Here is a 22,666-nt window from a genome sequence, read left to right as displayed (position 1 = left end):
TGCTCTCCTCAACTTTTTTCTAAGTTTTAAAACTTGTTTTTATTGTTTTAAGTTATGTACATGTGTGTCCATCTGTGGTATACATGTGAGTCAGTTGTCCCCAGGGGCCAGAGGAGGTGGACGCCCAGGGGCTGGAGTTATAGGTGGTTGTGTGCTCCCTGATGTGGGTGCTGAGAATCAAACTCAGGTCTTCTAGAAGTGTGTTACTTGCTCTTAACCACTGAGCCATCCATCCAGCCCCACCCCCAACTTTAAGCTTTATTTCTCTTTTCATTAGCAAACACCAGTTATTTGTAATGTGTTTATTTCATTGTGACATTTTTATACATGTACACAGTATATTTTGATCATATTTGTCTCCCTTACCCTCTCTTTTACCCCCTCTCCTGGTGGTCTCCCCCTTCCAGAGCACCCCAAGCTTCCCATTCTACTCCCCCCCAGCTCCCCTCCCTCTCACCAATGAGTCTCATCAGAGTGTTTTAACAGGAGCATTGGTGAAGGTTTTTCCAAAAGCATGGGCTCTTAACCAGTGGCTACAGCAAGAAAGACTATGTCGGTTCCTTCTCCATTGGCCATTGACTGTATAAATCCTCAGGGAGAGGTGGGACCTGAGTCCTTCCCAACTCCATGACAGGGTGCTAGGCCCATCTTGTGCAAGCGATCAGAGCTACCATGAATGAACTAGAGAACATCCTCCTGGAGCCTGGATTTCAGCAGTGCCTCGCATCCCCCCTTCCTCTGGCCTTGACATTTTTCCCATTCCTTCTCCCACTGTATTCCTTAAGCCTTAGAGGGAGTGCTACAGATGCCTTATTGATGGCGGAACTTTCAACAGTCATTTATTCTCAGCACAGGGACCAGTTATGAGTGTCTGCAGGAAGAAGCTCCTCTGACTAAAGCTGACCTTAACACTAGTCCATGGGCACAAATAGCTGTTTAGAAGAGAATTTGATAGGCACGTTATGTCCACTTAGCAAAAACAGTAGCTTCCTGACTAGGGCCTGTGACCTCCCTAGGCACAGGTTTTGACCAGGTGTTTAGTACCAGATGTGAATTTCCTCCTGTGACGAGCACCTCAAATCCAGTCTGAATGCAGTAGGTTACCCCCGTAAGAAACTCCCACTGTGGCACCTGTGGGCAGTTCTTGTTTGGACAGTCAGTATTGCTACAGTCAAGGTTCACGGCTGGCTAAGGATGTTGATGTCATTTCTCTCCCAGCCGCCTGCATAGCTCCTTTTATTTAGTTTTGAGTGGATAATTCAGAAACTCAGATAGCAGAAAGGAAATCAGGGAAGCAAGTTCGTTTCTACACTCATCTCAGCTCGAACCCCACTAGAGAAGATTTGGGGTTGCTTTTATTCTGTTTTATATGGAACAGGAGAAATAATGTGCTTTCAAAGATAAGAAACTCCACAGAACATTGTCTCTTGTCTAAAAAAAATTTTTTTTCTTTGTATGTGTATTGGTGTCTCGCCTGCATGTAGTCTGTGTGCTACATACATGTGTGTAGGGCCCACAGTGTATGTGCTGCATGTGTGTGGTGCCCACAGTGTGTGTGCTGCATGTGTGTGGTGCCCACAGAGATTAGAAGAAAAGAAGTTGGATGCCCTGGGCTCACAGCTGTGAACCAGCCTGTGGGTACTGGGAATCAAACCCAGATCCTCTGGAAGAGCAGCTAAGAAACAATCAAAAACTATACAAGCTACCCTCTACAATCTATTTTGTATTCTGCTTTGTTTGTTTTGGGTTTTATTATTGGAATTTCTAGGCATCCATAAAGGAGAGAGAATAAAGGGCCCCCCTCCCCCGCATCCGTCAATTCATTCTGATCAGTTCCCAAGACCACTACATATGCCTGTCTACCTCTCTTCTTTTTTCTCTTTCCTCTACTCCCCTTTTTAGTTTACAGAATCAGACATTTAGGTCCACCTTCATTATCAGTCTACATGTGCATCAAATATGCACCTCTGAAAATATTGCCTCTCGCTATTTTACACAGTGTGTCTTAAGATTGCTATATTTGTATTTCAGCATTTATAACAGCTGTCTAGCATTCTACATGCTGATGATGCTTTGATCACTTTTCTAATGATACTTAGGGTATTTTTTCAGCCTTTTGCTTTATAAAAAATCCGCAATAAGGGGGCTGGAGAGATGCCTCAGTGGTTAAGAGCACTGACTGTTCTTCCAGAGGTCCCAGCAACCACACAAACTACCATCTGTAATGAAATCTGATGCCCTCTTCTGGTGCATCTGAAGACAGCTGCAGTGTACTCATTTACATAAAATAAATAAATCTTTTAGAAACTTCTGCAAGATTATAGGCATACATTTATATAACATATAATTTTGTATAAATGTCTGGGCATGGGGGCCTACACCTTTAATACTGGAATTCAAAAGGCGGAAACAGGTAGATCTCTGTGAGTTTGAGGCCACCTTGATCTGTATGATAATCTCCAGGTCTACATAGTGAGACCTTGTCTCACACAAAGTAATTAAATAAATTAAAAAAACAAATTTCTGAATCAATGGGTGTGCTGATAATTTTGACAGATATAAAACTTCTTCCATAAAGGCAGTTCTAGATTTCCTCTAAGCATAATAAATAATTTTCCAATATGTCTGTCAACCTTCTCTATATTTTTTAACCTAATAGAAAAGAAACTGTACCTTAAATGAGGTTATGTATTTTCATATATTTAATCATCATTAATATTTTCCCCTTTCAACGGTTTTTTAATTGTACGTATTTATTTGTGTGTATGTGTGTGTGTGTGTGTGTGTGTGTGTAGGGGTGCAAACATACTGTGGTCCATATCAGGACAACTCGTGGGAGTCAGTATTCTCCTTATGCTATCTGTGCCAGTTCCAGACATTAAACTCTGGTCATCAGGCTCAACAGCAAGCACCTTTACCCACTGAGCAATCTCGCTGTCTCAGTAATTCCCCTTTGGGTCACCTGTGAATAGTCTGTTACTATACTGTTCACCCAGTGGGTTTTGGACTGATAGGCTGCTTTCTGGCTGATTTCCAGGAACTCTTTTATTCACACTCTGTTATTAACACATCATTTTGTTTGATGTGTACTGAAGATACTTTTTCAAGTCAACAAATCCAAGTATTGGATTCTGAGTATCACCCTTCCCCCCCCCATCAACACTAGTTTTTCTTCATTATTTTCACATATTAATATGTGTGTGTTTGTATCTGTCTGTGTGAGGATATGTGACCATAAATGCATGTGGTTGCAGAAGTCAGAAGCATTGAACGCATGGACTTATAGGCAGTCAGTTCTGCCCGGCCCCATGTGTGTGCTGGGAACCAACCTCTGGTGCCTTGCAAGAGCAGCAGGCACTCTTAGTTGCTGAGCCACTGCCCCAGCCCTATGTCACTTTTAATAAGAGTTTGCTTGTATTCATCTTCATCACCTCTCATTTTCCTTCTTGGTTAAACATTTGTAATTTTGACCCACCTGGCCTTTATTCGTAATATGAAGTGCTTGTCAAAATTTAATGCCAATTTCTTCTCTATCTTCCTGGTAGGATAATATAAAACAGGGCTTTAAAAATTCTTCTTTGAGCTCCCTAAGTTTAGTTAAATTCCTCTTTGATGTGCTTTTTCTTTACCTTGTGTGTTTTGTAGTCCGGTCAGTTTGCAGCTCCAGACTTTATTTCTAATGGAAATTTACCAATAGTACCTCTGAGTCCTTCACCCACAGGATATTTTCAGTGACTAATGTCTTCACGAATACACATTGTTAAAATCTGAGGCATTCAAAAGATGCTGTTCCTAGACCTTGATTACTACTGGTAGACAGAGCAGAAAATAACCATACCCATCAGAGGCTCTGTTGCCTTTGTTCTGAGTGACCATGGCAACTGGGCATGGTTGAGCATCTGCATGGTCGGTGGGCTGATCTCACTCTTTAGCTTTAGAGATTCCTGGGAAAGAATGGGAAGAGCTGCAGGCACTGGAGGTTGGGAGCCTGACGGAGTGAGAGGAGTGTTCAGAAGCATGGCTTCAGAATGAAATTTTACATCAGTGGTGTGTATTTTTTGTTAACGTATTTTAGCCCTTCTGTTGCTCAAGCAGGATAGTCTACCTTGCTCTTGAGGGCAGAGATTGAATATTATTATTATTTTTTTTTATTATATCTCAAACTCAGTGGATGAGCAGACTGCACCACAGCCATTCATTTCATTTATAAGTTGGTTCTAATAGTCTTTTATCCTTGGAGTTTGGGGGCTGTGTGTGTGTGTGTGTGTGTGTATGTGTGTGTGTGTGTGTGTGTGTGTGTGTGTGTGTTAAACTGAGTATGTATCAGACTTAATGTAATCTAGATGATCATTGTAAACAACCTGTTCATAATCATTTCTGCTTTACCCATGCCCTACTTTGCTTTTTGTTGCTGTGATAAAGATCATAGGATGATAATTTCGGGTGGAAAGGATTTACTTGGCCTACATTTCTAAACTCCATCATTGAGGGAGAGGAGAGGAACTCAAATAGAGTAAGAATCCGGAGGCAGGACCTGAAGCAGAGACCGCAGAGGGATGCTGCTTTCGGATGTGTTCAGCCTTATACAAGTCATGACACTGCCTGCAGTGGGCCAGACCATCTCATATCAATCATGAAAATGCCCCATGGACAGTCTGATGGTGGCATCTTCTCCATCGAGTTCCCCTCTTCCCAACTGATTCAAGTTTGTGTCAAGCTAAGCAAAGCGTAACCATCTTAGCCCAACCAAAATTTTACCCTTCTGTTCTATAGAATGTTCTGTTGGTTGTGGAGATGCTGAAATAGTTCCAGTTACAAATATTGGCTGAGTGTGGTCATACACATCCACACATAGAACCACACTGGGACTTTACTAAACACTGTAAAGCCACGACTTAATTGTTTTCCTGTAACTTTTTTTCCCCTTCAGAATATTGACAGAGTTGTATTTGTTGGGAACTTTCTCAGAATCAATATGGTCTCAATGAAGTTGCTAGCATATGCCATGGACTTCTGGTCTAAAGGACAGCTGAAAGCACTGTTTTTGGAACATGAGGTAGGTCAAGCTCACGGGGACTTAACTGTCCTACATGTATTTTGGGTTGTCTGCCATATGAGTCATGTCTGTATTTTAAAATTGATCAAGTAGATTGCCTTTTAAACTTTGTGTTTATTTGCCCTATCCACCCCACCCACCAAAATGTCATTTGTAAAATGGAAGTTTTCTTAGTCAACAATGGAGATTTGTAGACAGTTACTGAAATGAAAAGAAAAAGGCATTTGGAAATGATGATGACGATGATGACGATGACGATGACGATGATGATGATGATAAACGACACCGGGAAACTGTATGGGAAATTTTTTAGAAAACCAAAGGTAGAATTAAATGTTGCAGTAACAGCACTTCCATGTAGTCATCCAACACACGTGAAGTCAGTAGGAGCTGTCCCTGTGACTGACAGTGATTTACACTGAAATGGAAAGTGCTCAGAATAATTTCCAACATGTGATAAGAACTCAGCAGTTGCATTCAAGGTCCTGAGTTATCCATGCCATCTGTAAGGTAACTGCTGAGCCAGGCAAAACAGGAGCTGTGTCTCTAGCCCTTTGGAAACCAGGTAGCTAGTCGGCTCAATATTTGTATGTCATGGTTTCCTTCCCATTCCTTCATACACTAGAATCCTAATCCCCAAGATGATAGTGTCAGTAGGTGAGGCCCTCGGGAGAAGACTAGGTCACCAGGGCTGAGCTCTCTGCAAAGGAATGGTCACCTTTATAAAAGAGGTCCCCTCCGCTGTGCCAGTTCACAGTGGTGACAGAGTCTGCCAGGAGTCTGGCTTTGACAAACACCTTGACTTTGGACTGCCCCTCATCCAGAAAGCTATGAGATGAAGTCAGAGTGTTTATTTATTTTATAAGGCATTCAGAGTGTGGTATTTTGTTACATATAGCAAGCCAAGGACTGAGACACTATTTCCTAAAATAGCTGAGTTTTAGAAACCTTCGTTTTCATAGCGATATGAACTTTTAATTTACAAGAAGGCAGTGACATATGCCAGACACAGCTCTAAGCACTTTACTGTATTAATATAGATCAATATGCATTCAGACTAATGACAGTTATTTGATTACTCCATCTTGACTTTTTCTTTTTCTGCCAAGAAATCAGTGTTTGTTTGTTTTGTGTTTAGGGAGATCAACGGTGTAGACTTGCTTGTGATAAACACAGGCCTTGCTTCTAGCCCATCTCTCCAGCCACGAACATGTTTCCAATGTTATAGATCTGTAAAGTTCACGGCAGCATTCCCAGAACTAGGGAACATAATAGTTCTTTGGTTACGGTGCAGAAACAACCCTACAGGACTTCTCCATGTTTTGCAGGGTTATTTTGGAGCTGTTGGGGCCCTGCTGGAACTGTTCAAAATGACTGATACACAGTAGAGGAACAGCCCCTCGTGAGGACAGAGGACTGGTGGGCAATGCCAGAGAAGGTGACATCTCCGTCGTGCAGAAAGCAAGCCACTGTGGTGGATAAACCTGCTGTATTTGTAAATAATTTAAAATCCTAGACTTTTTGCTCTTAGGTTTCAAGCTTATGATACAAAATGGGGAATATAAGAATTTTTTTCTGTATACTGTATTTTTAAAAAAAAAAAAAACAAAAAAGAAAAGAAATTGTGCAGCGTGGCCAAACCTACCAATTTCATGCATTAACTTTGGAAAAGTTGTATGATGTTCAAGAGTGGCCTGAAATGAAAGCGCTGTCCATTTTTCTTCTGGGGTTTACTGATCAGTGTGGTAATTTTAACTTCATTTAGTAATTACTCTAGGAGATTTTGCCTTTACTTATAATTTTTCATGACGTTTCATGATTTGCTGTTGGTTTCAAATGAAACTACGAATCTGGCATGTTGCACTGTGAACACTTTGTTTGTTTGTTCTCTCTCTTTTTTTAATCCTTTCTGTTTCAATGTCTTAGGACAGAAAGAAAGAAAGAAAGAAAGAAAGAAAGAAAGAAAGAAAGAAAGAAAGAAAGAAAGAATCCCCTCCCTTCCGTTTTTGTTCCTTGTTTCTTTCTTCTCTGTTCTCATTGTAATTGCTCATGTCAATCAAGGTGCTTGACCAACTCAACACAAAGTTAAACACATAATCTACCATTCTAAAAGTGTGACCATGTGAGAAGACTTTAAAGGAAGGGGTTAATGAAAGTGGCAAACATTGCACATTATATGCAATTTTATCTTTGTCTTCTCACCCCCTCATCACTGTCACATCCCATGGGATTTACTTTACACTACATTGAAATCGCATTCGATGACATGCCCTCATCTGCGTATGCCGCGTAGGAAGGGCATCACACCCCTGTGTAAATTTGGAGGGGTTCCCATAGCTGATCTGATCACACTGGACTTAGGGCAAAAGTCCTGGGTTGAGATATCAGTTAGAAATAATGGTCTGTTTTATATACGTTTGTACCTAGGAAATGTGTAACGAGACATCCTAAGTAATAACGGTCAAGATTCTTTTTGTCTAAATTTCTGTTTTAGTATTTAAACTGACATCGGTACTTTATTTCATTTCTAAAACTTAAATATAATTTATGATACTCTCACACAAATGGACATTTCATTCTGAGAGGTTTTCGTTCGATAGATGGGTCACTTTCAAATGAGGATATTGTGCACATGCTGTAAGAGGAGACAGAGTGATCTCTTGGATTGAGGGCTCCCTTCCAAGGGCTTTCCTCATCAGTCTTCACCTCTCTACCTTGTGGAGCCCCGCCCTTCATTTCCATGTCCTTGAGTCTTGAAGAAGCCGATACTAATGGAAGAAATCACTTGTCTGGTTTAAATAAAGCCCGTTTGTGTTGGGATGTTTTTAGTGTATATGTTATTTTCATTTCTTATACCTCGTCTGTGTATTTATCTGCTTTATATGTAAAGGAACTGTATGTTGATGTTGTGGACGCCGCTGCTGTTTCTCTTTCTGCTGTCTAGCTCGTAACACGAGGCTTTCCCACAAGTGTGGGAGGGTCCAGACTGAGTCTTCAGCTGCAGCTGCAGGCCAGCTTAAGGATTTCTAAAAATTTCCTTTATTGCTCTTATATTATTGACTGCTTAATGCCAAAATACTGTGATTTTTGGTGATTCTGAACCAGTTTCAATCTTTTCTCGTCACAAATACACTTTGCAAACCTCTGCTTAGCTTTAAAAGATTCATTCAACTACAGTGTTCTCGAAAGACATTATCTCTGTATTATCTACCCTAGTGCCTTTTATTGATCGATCGCCTCCCTTCTTTAGTCCTTCAGGGGACAGCAGACCTGAGACCTGAGGGTCGTGGTCCTGCAGAGGAAACCAGGGCAAGTAACTGTGCCTATATATTTATTGATGATCTGAAATTACTTGTTCTCTCTCTACCAACATCCAAAATGCTGGAGCTGGGTGTGATGGTGCACATTTGTAATCCCAGCTCAAAGGAGGCTAGGATAAGAGGATCAGTGTGAGTTCAAGGCCAGCCTGGGCTACATGAGGTTCCAAGCTAGTCTTCATACACACCTAATGCCATCCCCATTCCACCCCGTTTATTTCTTTCTCCCTCCACCCACCTCTGTTTCTCAGTCTCTTCCTCCCTTTCTTTCTCTCTCCCTCATTCTCTTCTTACACACACACACACACACACACACACACACACACACACACACACAGAGTTGATATAGATCTACAGTTCTCAATCTGTGAGTTGTAAACCTTTTGGGAGGAAATGACCCCTTGAGAGTCAGATGAGTTCCAGGGATAGCATATCAGATACCTACATATCAGATATTTATATTATGATTTATAATAGTAGCAAAATAACAGTTGTGAAGTAGCAACAAAAAAAAATTATGATGGTGGGGGGGGGCAGGTCACCATAACATGAGGAGCTGTATTAAAGGGTTGCAGCATTAGGAAGGTTGAAAACCACTGGTATAAAAATACATTTTCCATTAAATTATCAATCAGATGCGTTGGCTATCTAGAGTTAACTTGTTTTTATAATGAGGAACTTGTGTCCTGAGGGTTTTTCATACTTTTAAAATTACTTTCCTCAGATTCAGCATCACAAAGGAATATGACAAGAATTAAAAACAAATAAACAAACAAAAATCCTGTGCTATGTGAATCAGGATAGGTAGACACTGTGGAATGTGGCTTGTTATCATGAGAGAGCTCCAGTTCAGATACAGCTTAGACAATGACTAACTGAAAACAAGTTGCCAAAATTCTCTTTAAACTCGTTTGCTCACCTGTAAAATACAGCAAAAAGTTTTCCATTCATGTTTTAATATACATTAAAATGTGTCATCTGTGTTAGTTGTGTTTTTTTTAAAGATGCTTTGAATCAATGAATTAAATAAGTCATTCCTTGCTTTCTCAGTTGTGAAGAAGAGACAGAGCACAGAACCCCATGACAGAACGTGACCACAATTCTAAAACCCAATGTCTTAGTCAGGGTTTTTATTCCTGCACAAACATCATGACCAAGAAGCAAGTTGGGGAGGAAAGGGTTTATTCAGCTTACACTTTCACATTGCTGTTCATCACCAAAGGAAGTCAGGACTGGAACTCAAGCAGGTCAGGAAGCAGGAGCTGATGCAGAGGCCATGGAGGGATGTTACTTACTTGCTTGCTTCTCCTGGCTTGCCCAGCTTGCTTTCTTATAGAACCCAAGACTACCAGCCCAGGGATGGCACCATCCACAATGGGCCCTCCACCCTTGATCACTAATTGAGACAATGCCTGACAGCTGGGTCTCATGGAGGCATTTCCTCAAGGGAGGCTCCTTTCTCTGTGATAACTCCATCTTGTATCAAGTTGATACACAGAACCAGCCAGTACACCCACACGATCAACTTGGCTTGGCGGCCTGAGGTGCTTAAGCGTTGTTTATCACGATAAAGAGACTTCTCAAATGCTCTGTAGCAGAACTGTTAAGTGGTAAAATGGCTCTGAATTTTAAAGTATGTATGTATAGTCTCAAGAATTTCAGTTAAGATCAATCATATGAGGAGTGTTACAGAGCCGCTTCAGGTTACTTAAAAGAACTGGGGAGGGATCAGAAACTAAGATGAACCACCGTATACAACCCTGCTGCCCAGCAGAGAAAACAGCAAGATTAAAAGGCTGCATAATGAGACACAGAGACATTCATTCATCATTCTTCCCAGATGCAGTCATAAACAAAGGGAGGTTCCATGCTCACAAACGTTACATTCTAGAAGGGAAAAAATAGATCGTTATATAATACATAATAAATATATAATGTCATGTTACATCACTGCCACAAATGAGAAGTAGGTTAAGGCGATGTTCCTTTTATTGAGGAGGATAGTTATATGAAGGAAAAAGAGAAGGGGAGGAGTCTCTTCCATCAAGCTGATCAAAGACAACCTCTCATTGGAAATGATCTGAACAGAGACTTGATTGAAAATGGATGGATACTGAATCGCTGGGGGGATATTTTTTCCCACTCGTGGCAAATAGTAGTAAGAGTTTAGGGCATCTGTAAGAGGCTTTATCATAAAGGGTAAAACATGGCGAGAGGGTTGGGAAACTCGGTTTTAGGAGCATCCCTGAACGACGTCCTACTCGAAGTAGGACTCGTAAGAAAGCAGAGTGGGCTACACTGCAGGAGAAATGGGGCTGGAGATTTCTCTTCAGTAATGGTTCTGAGAGAGGTTTTGTGGAATTTTAACCAGATGTGGCTCAGGAGGGGAGAGATTCTCAGCTGAAGGAAGCTAAATGAGGGAAGAAATTGTCTGTCTGGTTCACAGAAAAGAGAGACAGGAGTGCTAGGAGAGAGACAGCCATCTGCTTATGAAAGGGATTTTATCCCATTCTAAAGATTTTAAGGCTTCTCTGTAGTCAGCATGGAGCTGCTGAGGCTGTTGAAGGCAAGTGAAGGGAGAAGCAGCCTGCCTTTGACGAAATGGAGTAAATTGTCCTCTGGAGGGAAATCTATAAGCCAGTTACTGCATGCAGCGTGCGCACGTGCGCGCGTGTGCATGTACACACACACACACACACACACACACACACACACACACACACCACACCTCACCACCATGCCATTCCATTATCTGGCTCATTGTTCCTATTATGCCTGTCTCAAGCAATACCTGCATGGTGGACCACATTCTCTCTGTAGCTACTGAGAGGGCCACAACTCTACCATGAAGCAAGTCAGTGAATGAACAAGAAGGTTCTGGCACCAGGGGCTCACCCTAAACTCTAAATCACTTGCAAGAGTTGTTATATGGAAAGAAAATTTCTCCCAGTGACCAGCTGATGACTACAATTTCTGAGAAAAATTTGTACGCTGTCCTTTGTTTACTGGGCAGACTAGGTGCTTTTTCATTCATTCTTCCATGTTTTAATTTTTTATCAGAAAGTCATGACTGGGGGTGCACTGCACAACACTCGGGGTGCTCTCAACCAGGAACAAGACTGCAGATTCCTGCTTTCTTGGGCTTTCTTTCTGGGAGGGAGGTAGACATTATGTGTATAAGCTAAGACACTGGAAACTTTCAGAGCATCCAATGCCCTGAAAGGGGGAAGGAGCTGAAATGATGGACAAGGAGAGAGGACCCACTTAGTCAGATGTTCCTGGTGTGCAGATACGAGGGAGTCACGGTCTGGTCTTTTGGGGATGACATCCTCTCCTTGCTTTCCGTTTAAAAACTAATCCTTTCATGGGATGGTTTGGTTTGAATTGTTCACTTGAATCTACACTCATGATACTTTTATCATCAGAATCACCTCGGAGTTTCCCGTGTATAACTTAAGTACTTTGTGAATTTATATATGATATGTTGATCTTTTCTTCCTCAACCACCCCACAAGCACTTTCACTCATAATGAACTCAGTTACTACAGTTTCCGAAAGGTCTCTCTGCCAGCGATCCGGTGTAATTATTTATGTAGAGCCCTTTAAAAGGCAACCTTGGATGGCTGCTTTTCAAGGGTTCATCAAATTGCAATATAAGAAATAAACATAAGCTTTGCATTAAAAGTATTTGACTCTTTCTTTACTCGGTCTTCTCAGATAAATAAAGAATCTTTCCATCCAGAATTGGCTGACATGACTCAGTGTTTTCACCAAGCTGTTCAGCCAGTTGCCAAGAATTCATCTCCTTTTTAGTTTTAAGTAGTTTAAAAAAAAAATGTCTTGTATGCATGTGGTTTCACAGTGAATAGATGCACTAAGTATGAGACACAAGAGGAGCCAAGTATTTCTTACTTGCTGTTTTTTGTTTGTTTTATTTAATCGTTTTCAACAGACCGCCTTACCAGGAAAAGGCAAAGGGTGGTGGTGATTGTGTGTGCGCACACACGCGTGTTTGATTTTCTAAAGTGGCTTACAGGCTGTGTTCCGAGTAGTCCTACAATAGCTATTGTTTGACAGAAAGGCCAAGAATCAGGTAGTTGTTCAGACCACGAGACTGGATGTCTCTGCAGTCTCAATTTGATAATGGAGTTCCAGGGCATTCCTAGAGAGTGGCTGGTCTTCAGCCTGTGTCAGAACCTGAAGCACCAGGATAGACGCTGTGGCTGAGTGTGAGGACAAGCAGGCAAAAAAGCAAAAGCTTCCTTCTTGTATGTGCATTTGAGTGTGTGTGTGTGGTGTGTTGCCACCAGAAGGTGTGGCTCAGATTTAGAGTGGGTCTTTCACTTCATAGTTGCTTTGGTTTTAGTTGATTCTAGATGTAGTTCAGTTGACAACCAAGATTATCCCTCATGCCCAGAAGAGGTTGTGTCTCTACAATCTGGTTTCTTTTAAATGTTAATCTTCATGTTTGCATCTCCAGGCCTTACTCTCTTGTCATTTTGATGGCGGAGAAAAGAAGAGGGAGACACAAGGACTTGTTGCTAAAGCATGATTTGTTTTTATTGGGTTGGGGAGGGGCAGGACACAGGACTCTAAGAACATGACTGGGTCTAGTCTCACTGAGCCCATCTTTGGCTTGACTTACCTACATTTAATTCAGAGCTTTAATTGCTTTAAGATATGTCTTTGTCTTCCGTGGTGTAAGGGAGGAATCCCTCGTTAATTTTACTCAATAATAAACTCACTTTCTGAACCCAGTTTTCATACCCATGCTACTAACTTGTGACACTGTCTTTACCATCCAAAGTGTCTCCAATATTCTAGATTCTAGTTTACTACTTCTAAAACTTTTTAAAAATAATGATGATCTTTTAAAAAATGATTTATCTCTTAAAGATGTGACTCACACACCTTACTAGATAAAAAAACAGCCAAGCATTTGTTACCCACAATTGGTAACAAATTGCATAGAGTGCCTTCCCAAACAGAATGCCTTGGGAGGAAAGGACTTTTAAATGGATTTATTTTTCAAAGAGGAAAGAAAAGCACTAAGCCAAGATCAGAGCCTGGGGCAAAGAAATCAAGCTGAAGTCTGGCGCTCAGTCACAGGTCAGGCCGCTAACATTCTTCTATGTCTACAACTAATGTCCAGCAATTTGATGGTTTGTGTGGGCCCTGCTGATTTTGCCAGACAACAGAGCTGAGGTGTAGCTGTCCTGTGCCACTGTCACCACCCAGAGACTCACACAGCTTCTGTGCTACTAGGCCTCACTACTCTTTTAGAAGTACAAGTACTCAATAGTACTCTGCCTGGAGGCTTCATTTCTAAGTTCTTGACTAAAAACCCTAAGCACACCCACCTTTGTTAGGACTTTAGTAGGGATAGGAAATGGAAAGGAGAAAATTGAGAGTTTTTTAGACTGACCTTACACAGCTTAGTAGTCAAAGAAAATGGACCCTCTCTGTAGCTTTTACCTACCTGCCATGTTGCTGCCAATGTCAGAAAAGAAGTCTATCAACAGTTGCCCCTGCAGAAAACAAAACACCCTAGGAATGGGAGGAATCAGGACCAAGAGCCTAAAGTCCCTCAAACCTTGCTTGGCTTTCTCTTGGCCAAGTGGACAGTTGTGCTAGTTGATGGCTCTTCTGCTGAGTGGAAGTATCTGCCCACCCCCTGGCAGTAAGTCTGAGGGACCTGCCATCCAGGCTGGGCTGACCCATTTTGACTTTGGCCTCTGTGAGCACCTGATGCTGTGTCTTCTGCTCCTGGGCTATCTGGGCATCAGTCACCCTATAGGGATCTACACCGGTTGTACAGATGCACATTTATTTCAGGTAATTAGTCTGGGGATCACTTTCTACATACCTGCCAGCATCTCAAAAGTCTTAACAACTCATCCAAAGGTGCTGTGCTTCTTATCCAGGTAAGCACAGAGACGGAACATGATAAAGAACTGAGGCTGGTGGGCGTTGGGCCCAGAACTGGCCATGCTGAGCAATCCACAGCTGTTGAGATCCACACTAGCCTCACATTGGGGCGGTCAAAAAATGTCGCAGCCCAAGCAAAATGTTGAGGCCCGGGCTGCCCCGAGTTTGGGGCGGCCGCTGTATCCCGGCCCAAGCTGCTGCTCCGGTCCGCGGGTCGGGGTTCAGCAAGAGAGAGAGAGTGAGGTCGGACTCGAAGAATGCAGACCAGACAGAGTGTAATTCAATCCCATTTATTCTTCAGTCTAAGTCCTAAGTCTTGAGTTCCTAGTGCCTTGTCCCTAGCTCCTTAGTCCCTCCAAGTTCCAAGTTACTTCTTCCAAGTTCTCTTCCAAGTGCCTGCTACCTGTCTTCTCTCTGCTGTGTCTGGTTCTCTGTTCTGTTCTGTCTCTGCCTTTTATATGTCTTACTTCTAAGCCATGCCTTTTGGTCACACCTTTAATCATGCCCTTAGGTCTTGTCTCTAAATTTTATCTCTAAATTACACTCTTAAGTCACACACCTTTAATCTCACGCACCTTTAATCTCAAGGTATCTAAACCAAGATTATCGGAGTGTGCTCAGCTGTTGTAGGCTATTGTAATCCAAGTCTCATGTCAGGGTATATGGCTCAAGATGGTTGCAAAGCTGATAGCCACTTTCTGCTAAAAGTTGGCCCCCAACACACAGCCAATGTGTGAGAGAGGGGGCTGGAACTCATCCTTGAAAGGCTTGCTCCGTGAGTGCTTACCATGCTTGCTTACAGTTTGTAGATTTGAATAAAACAATATTACTCGGGGTATTTTTGTTTTGTTTTAATGGTGGATCTTATCAGAATTCTTAGGAATTCATTAAGATCACAGAGTATTAACAAGTCAGGTCAGTAAGATCAAGTAATCCAAGCTGGTAGCCACATCCACATCAGTAAAAACAGGGACTACATCTCCAGAGGATACTCTGGAAGACAGAGAAGACCTGGAAGGCAGAACTTAAAAATGCTGACCCCCATGATCAGCCACCGAGGCGACGTAAGCCTACCAGACGCTGACACACACACATTCTTAAAGCCAAAATGAAAGTTTTGCTGGCCAGTGGCTGCATGGGGAACTTTTTCAAAAACATGCAGCCCTGAGCCTTATGCCCTTTGTTCTTCATGCACAAAACCCACATTCTGGTTGTTACACTTGAGTTAGCAAGGAGCAGGACTGCAGAAGTCAGAAAGCAAGGTCAGTACATTCCCTGGAACATGGACTAGGTCTTTGTTCCCATGTTGGCAGTTGCTGGAGCCTATGTTCTGGTTTCTAAGGTCAGAATGGTAGCACGAACATGGTGTCTGTTGTGCTAAGGTCTGGGGCTTGTTACACAACTGTACTTGGAGGCTATACTAACGTGGTCAAATGGACTAAAAGGGAGAACAATCTCCTCTTTACTCTTCATGGTTAACTAGTTTCTAGGAGACTTGAAACATTCTGTAATTGTAGTGAACAAGCCATGGAGACGCCATAGGGTAGAGGTAAACACAGGTCAAGTCCTAGCCAAATTGACAAAATGCTTCACACTACAGGGTCTTTATCTGTTTCTATTACTCAGTTCTTCCTGTGTAGCTTTTAAAAGATTGCAAGACCTTCCCAGAAAAGAAGAAGAAAGCATAAGTCCGAGAATACAAATACTGCAACCAGGCTTGGCTATAACAATTCTTAGAATTATCCGTCAGTGATCCCTCCCCACTTTTATTAAAATAAATTATTTTCTCATATACTATACCCTGTTACAGTTTCATTTCCCTCTATCTTTCCCAGTTCCTCCCGATTTCCTCTCCCATCCTGATCTACTCCTTTTCTGTGTCTCATTAGAAAAGAACTGGCTTCTAAGAGATAACAACAAACCATCAACAAAATATAAGATAAAACAACAAACATCACATCAAAGTTGGACAAGGCAGACCAAGATAAGAAAGAGTCCCAAGAGAATATACAAGAATTAGAGACCCACTCATTCACACACTCTAGAGTCCCACAAAAATACTAAACTGAAAGCTGTAATATTTATTATGCAAAGAGCATGGTGTAGACCCTGTGCTTGGTGCTTTAGTCTTTGTGAGTTCATCTGAGCTTTGCTTAGTTGATTTAGAAGGCCTTGAACTCCTGCTGTTCCCCATCCCCTCTGCTCCACACCCCTCCTGCCTTCCCTTCCATGAGTTCCTTGAGCTCTGAGGGGAGAGATTTAATGGAAATATACCATTTAGAGCTATGTGCTCCAAGGTGTCTCTGTCTGTATAATGGAGTCTAAGGCATTCTGAATTTTAATGCACTATGCAGATGCAAATAAAAGAACACATAGTGTATGACTGTTTATATGAAGTATGCAGACAAGGCAGGTCTATGGAGACAGAGGGTAGATTAGTGGTTTCCTAGGCTCCATTTGAGGGAAATGAGGAACTTCTAACTGATCTGAGGGGTGTGTGGTTTGTGTGTGTGTGTGTGTGTGGTGAGGGAGATATTCTAAAATAGACTGTGGTTGATGGTTACACCACTCAGTTGAAAGCTATTCTCTTATACCCTTGAAATGAATGAATTGAACCAGGTATGAATTATATTTAGACAAAGTTGCTTTAAAAAGGAACTTAAGACAGAACACAGAAAACAAGTCATTTGAAAGTGGTGCCAAGGGCCTGGAGAGATGACTCAGTAATTAAGAATGCAGGCTGCAGTTCCAGAGGACCTGGGTTTGATTCCTAGTATTCATGTGGTGGCTCACAACCATCTGTAACTCCAGTTCCCGGGGATACAGTGCTTATATGGCCTCCGTGGGCAATGCATACATGTAGTGCATGGGCTTATATGCAGGCAAAACAACCATATACATAAAATAACTTTTTAAAAAAGTGGTGTAAAATTAAAATTATTAATTTACATGTTTTTTAATCCTGACAGAAATCACTTTCAATTTATGAAGTATTCTTGTTTTTTGTTTTTGTTTTAGAAATCAAAGACATTCCTTTAAAAAATATCCTTTTTAAAAATTTAAATTATTTATTTACATTCCATTTGCCCCCACCCCCACCCCACCCTGGTTCCCCCTCACACATTTCCTCATCCCATTCCTCTTCCCCCTTGCCTCTGTGAGGGTGCTCCCCACCCCTACAAGGCATCCCCCTTCTCTGGGGTCTCAAGTCTCTCTAGGATAAAGCATATCTTCTCCCATTAAGGCCAGAACAGGCAGACCTCTGCTACATTTGTGCCAGGGGCCTTGGACCAGCCCATGTATGCTCCTGGTTGGTGGCTCAGTTTCTGGGAGCTTCCTGGGGTCTAGGTTAGTTGAGACTGTTGGTCTTCCTATGGGGTTGCTTTCCCTGTCAGCTTCTTCAATCCTTCCTAATTCAAACATAGGGGTCTGTGACTTCAGTCCAATGGTTGGATATAAATACCTGCTTCTGTCTCAGTGCCTCTCAGAGCACAGCCATGCCAGGCTCGTATCTGTAAGCACATCACAGCATCAGTAATAGTGTCAGGCTTTAGTGTCCCTCTGTGAAATGGGTTTCAAGTTGAGCTGGTCATTGGTCTGACTTTCCTTCAGTTTCTTCTTCTCCAGTTTTGTTCCTGCAGTTCTTTTAGACAGGAATAATTCTGGGTCAGAAATTTTGACTGTGGGTTAGTAACCCTGTGCGTCCACTTGAGGCCCTGTTTGTCTACTGGAGGTGAGCTCTTCAAGTTCCCTTTCCCCAATGTTGGGCGTTTTGGCTAAGTTAACCCAAGTGAGTCCTGAGAGTGTCTTACTTCCCGGGTCTCTAGTACTTTCTAGATGGCCCCCCACCTCCCACTCTCCAAGGCTGCTTATTTCCATTCACTCTCTTGGCTCTTTGGGTTTCTCTCCTGTCCCCTACCCCCATATCTGATTCCATACATTTCTTGAAATTATCACTCTTATTGGTTTTGTTGTTATTTGTCTGTTTGTTTGTTTTGGGGATAAGGGCTTACTATGTGTCCCTAATGGTTGTACTTACTATATGGCTCAGGTGGGCTTTGAGTTTGTGGCCAAGTTTCTGTCTCAGCCTCCTAAGTTTTGGGACTAGTGTGTGCTGCGACATTCAGCCTATCATGACAATTTCAAACTCTGAGTACACACTTTCCAATCTTTTGTGGTCCAAAGCTAGTGTACTTTACATGTGGACTCCTTTGATGTAAATTCAGATAGCCCCCACTGTGTATGCTACCTTCCTCTCTACTTTCCTCTGACTCTCCATCCAACTCCCCACCCCACCCCCTTTCCTTTTTCTCTTAGGGTTACTATTGCTGTGATAAAACACCATGACCAAAAATAGCAAGTTGCAGAGGAAATGGTTTCTCTGGCTACACTTCCACATTGTGGTCCATCGATGAAGGAAGCTAAGATAGGAACTCAAACAGGGCAGGATCCTAAAGGCAGGAGTTGATGCAGAGGCCATGGAGGGTGCTGCTTACTGCTTTGCTCCTCCTGGCTTGCTCAGCCTACTCTGCACCACCAGCCCAGGGATGGACCCTCACACAGTAGGATGGCCATTCCCACATTAATTGTTATTTAAGAAGATAACAGACTAGCCCCACGTTACGGAGCCACTTTCTCTTATGTTTTTGGTTGTGAGCCTAGCCTTTAACGGCTGAGCCATCTCTCCAGCCCTGAGCCATTTTCTCAGTTGAGCCTCCCTCCATTGGTGACACTAGCTTGTGTCAACGTGACATAAGACTAGCCAGTACATGTCTTCCTTCTCTTCCTCTTTCTTCCCCATCCTCTCTTGGAATGAATTGTCTCTTGAATTTTTGAAAGTATAAGGTTAAGAAGATTCAATATTTTCTTTGGCTTTAAGGCATCCAGAAATAGTGGTGACTATTTTTCTTTTTGTATTAGACTTTTTTTTCTTCTTCTCCTCTTTCCCTTCAGTGAATAGCGTTTCTATGTCCACAAGGTAAGAAATCTAAAGAATGTATGCAATTTGGTCCTTATGACATGGCTGGATGCTTTACCACATTCAATAGGAAAGGCAGATGGTCTATATCTTCTCATATGTCTTTAGGAGACACATAAATTGTAATTTTTAAGAGAACTTAAAATCAGTTTTTTTCTTTGATATGGCCTTGCTCCAGAGTTCAGGCTGGTCACAAACTCTCTATTCCTGTCTCAGGCTCACCAGTGCTGAGACCACAGCATGTGCCACCACACTGGACTACAGGAATTATTTCCTATTAGTACTCAGTTTATTTACCTTGATATATTAAAAATTTCTTTATAATGCATTCTTAGTCTTTGTTTTTCTAGCATTTTTGTGGTGTGTATATATATTTACACTAAATCTTACAAATTAATCTTATAATAACCTTGTAAGTGAAGGATGTATAACTTATACTAAAACTAGTTTACTCAGAGCATGTGTACACACACACACACTCACACACACACTCACACACCTATCTATATAGGTGGTTCTGTACTGCCTGTTTCAGGAATTGCAATCATGTATTTGTTTCAAAAGTTGTTTATAACCATCTTGCAACCTTGCTTTTGTTTAAAAGGTTATATGACTACAACTTTTTGAAACAAAGACATGCTTGCCATTCCTGGAATGTGAAGTACAGAACCATTTGTAGTTATAGTTACAGGTGGGGCATACCCAATTCTTGCAAACCAGAGGTTTATGCATACATAGGAATAAACCTAGTTTGTCTTTACTGTAAGATGGCTTTTAAGCCTAAGTTGGAGGCAGGCTGGTTCTTCCAGCCTTGAGTTTACAGAGTTGTGCCTGTCTCTGCCTCCCTTGGGCTGGGATTAAAGGTGTACACCACCATGCCTGATGAAGGGCATGTTTTAAGATGTAATAGCTGAATAGTTACTTAAACATTATTTTGAGTATAAGCTGAAAGTGGTTTTGTGTTAAATTCTATAAGTGCATGGGCTGAAATTAGATAAGTCAACACCCCCATGAATTTTAAGTTCAGCATTCTTAGACATCCTCCTTTGGGGTTCAATTACTGTTTATATTAGTTTTAAATTCTAAAATTAGCAGTCATTCTCCTGACTGTCAGCTTGAGTGCTGACAGCAAGCAGCTAAGTTTGCAATGTTTAGGTAGGCAGAAGGAAATGGAGAAGTGAAGCAATTATTTGCAGTTCCCTGACCAAGCACACACACACACACACACACACACACACACACACACACACACACACCACACACACACCACACACCACACACCACACACCACACACCACACACCACACACCACACACCACACACCACACAGCTTTTGAAAACAGCAGATCAAATAGCTGGCTGTCTACAACAGTTAAGTCGTGTTTCCTCTGCCCTGAATGTGTAAGTAACTGCATGGTCCTTTGTGTACTTTAGCCTGTGTTCTGAACTTCACATTTGCCTTCATCAGCTCAAATAGTCTTTTGTGCTCATGAAGTAAACACGAGGATTGTCTTGGCCAAGACCAGCTGTGAGGGTCCACATCTATAGTCGAGCTTGAGTGCAGATGATTTTAAGGTTTATTTCCTCTGTGGTATTTTCATGATCATCAGTAGAGACATCATAATAATATGACTTTACATAAATATAGAAAGGGATTTTTTTTTAAAAAAGGGAATATGGCATTAAGATTGGAAACTGGATGAGGTTTAGCATATATTAAGAGCAGCTGTACCACCAAGTTACACAGCCAGCCTCCCAGACTTGTATGTGTGCACATGAGCACACAGATATGCATGCACAGGAGAGGGGTGGCCTGGAAGGAGTGAAATAGACATCAAGTATCTTCCTCAATTGCTCTTCACCTTACTTTTTGAGACAGGGTCTCCTACTGAGCTGGAACTTACCTAATTAGCTTAGAATGGCTAGCCAGAACATCCCAAGGATCTTCCTATTTCTGCCCGCCCCCCCCCCCCCCAACCCGCAGCTCTGGGATGATAGTGGTACAGTGCCCCATCCAGCTTTTCATGCGTGTGATGGGGACCTGAACTCAGGTCTTCATGCTTATGTGACAAACATTTTATGGACTGAGATGTCTCCTTAACCAATATCTGTTTTGTTAAGAGTTCCAAACTTTGTACAGCTTGGGGATGCCACAGAAATCCTAAATTTGTTGCCATGCAAACTCGAAGACATAGTTTACCAATCCCTCTATAGTGCTAATCATCAAATAACTGCTACGGATATATGTGTCAGCATTTGCTGATTGGCCAATCTTGCTAGACATCTTGGAAATGATCAATGTTTCACACTTCAACTTAGGAGAAGCAGATTTTTTGTCACCAAGGGGTAAGTTGCAAAACCACGCTAACAGCCTCTGCCAAAGTAGAGGTATCAAGTAAGAGAAGGGAAACTATGCTCATCACGAGTTTTCTAATGTTCAAATTTGTAAATAAAAACTGAGGCCGATGCTCACAGCCAACGATTGGACTGAGCACAGGGTCCCCGATGGAGTTGTTGGAGAAGGGACTGAAGGATCTGAGGGAGTTCACAGCCCCATGGGGAGAGCAACAGTGTCAATCTGCTAGAGTCCCCTGCCCTGGAGCTCCTGGGGACTGGACCACTAACCAAAGAGTACACATGGAGGGACCCATGGCTCCAGACACGTATGTGGCAGAGGATGGCCTTGTTGGACATCAGTTGGAGTGGCCCTTGGTCCTTTGGGGTTGGATGCCCCAGGGTAGAGGAATGCCAGGGTAGGAAGGCAGGAGTGGATGGGTGGGGGAGCACCCTCATAGAGGCACAAAGATAGGGGATGGGATAAGGGTTTTCTGGAGGGGAGACCTGCAAAGGGGATAACATTTGAAATGTAAATCAAGAAAATATCTAATAAAAGAAAAAAAAATGAATGTTACATCAACAAGAAAATCACTAGATTAGCTTACGTGATATGATCTGAGTAATCTAACAAGAGCTGTCTTCATGCTGGAAGCCTGGTAAGTACTCAGCTCTGGATGACTCAGCCATCCTGATTAAAAAAGTAAAAATAAAAGTTGAACAGCTCTGCAGAGAATGTCAGCAAGGGAAGAAGGTCCCTGCATTAAACTCTTACACGTTCTGACTTAGCATGGGATGGAGTGGTCAAGCTTGGATTAGATATGCCCTTCAATGTCTTTTCCACTATAGGAAAATATGCGCTTGTCAAACTGTCACATAGATATTTATATGTATGCCCATAGACAAGTCCTGCTGTCAGCTTTGGTTAGAGGAACTTCTCTTTCCCGTGGGAGCTAGCTACAGCAGAGATTCACAATTGCTCCAACTCCTGTGCATACGTGACTGTTGAATGCTTAGGATAGACAGTGTCACCCTCTTCCAAGGCCAAGGGAA

General features: G+C 42.1%; 1 protein-coding gene across 2 annotated transcripts in view; it reads left to right on the top strand.

Moving 5' to 3' along the window:
• Pank1 (pantothenate kinase 1) overlaps positions 1 to 7,876 on the top strand; it is a 67,255-nt gene extending 59,379 nt beyond the window's left edge. For both annotated transcript variants that reach the window (XM_034484382.2, XM_076919454.1), the window contains exons 6-7: positions 4,931 to 5,056; positions 6,385 to 7,876. In XM_034484382.2, coding sequence (XP_034340273.1) covers positions 4,931 to 5,056; positions 6,385 to 6,444 — 186 coding nt within the window. In that variant the 3' untranslated portion in view covers positions 6,445 to 7,876. The remainder of the gene's footprint in view (positions 1 to 4,930; positions 5,057 to 6,384) is intronic.
• The last annotated feature ends 14,790 nt before the right edge of the window (positions 7,877 to 22,666 follow it).

This window comes from Arvicanthis niloticus, chromosome 1, assembly GCF_011762505.2.
Source record: "Arvicanthis niloticus isolate mArvNil1 chromosome 1, mArvNil1.pat.X, whole genome shotgun sequence".
Lineage (NCBI taxonomy): Eukaryota > Metazoa > Chordata > Mammalia > Rodentia > Muridae > Arvicanthis > Arvicanthis niloticus.
This window is presented reverse-complemented; position numbering and strand designations above follow the sequence as displayed.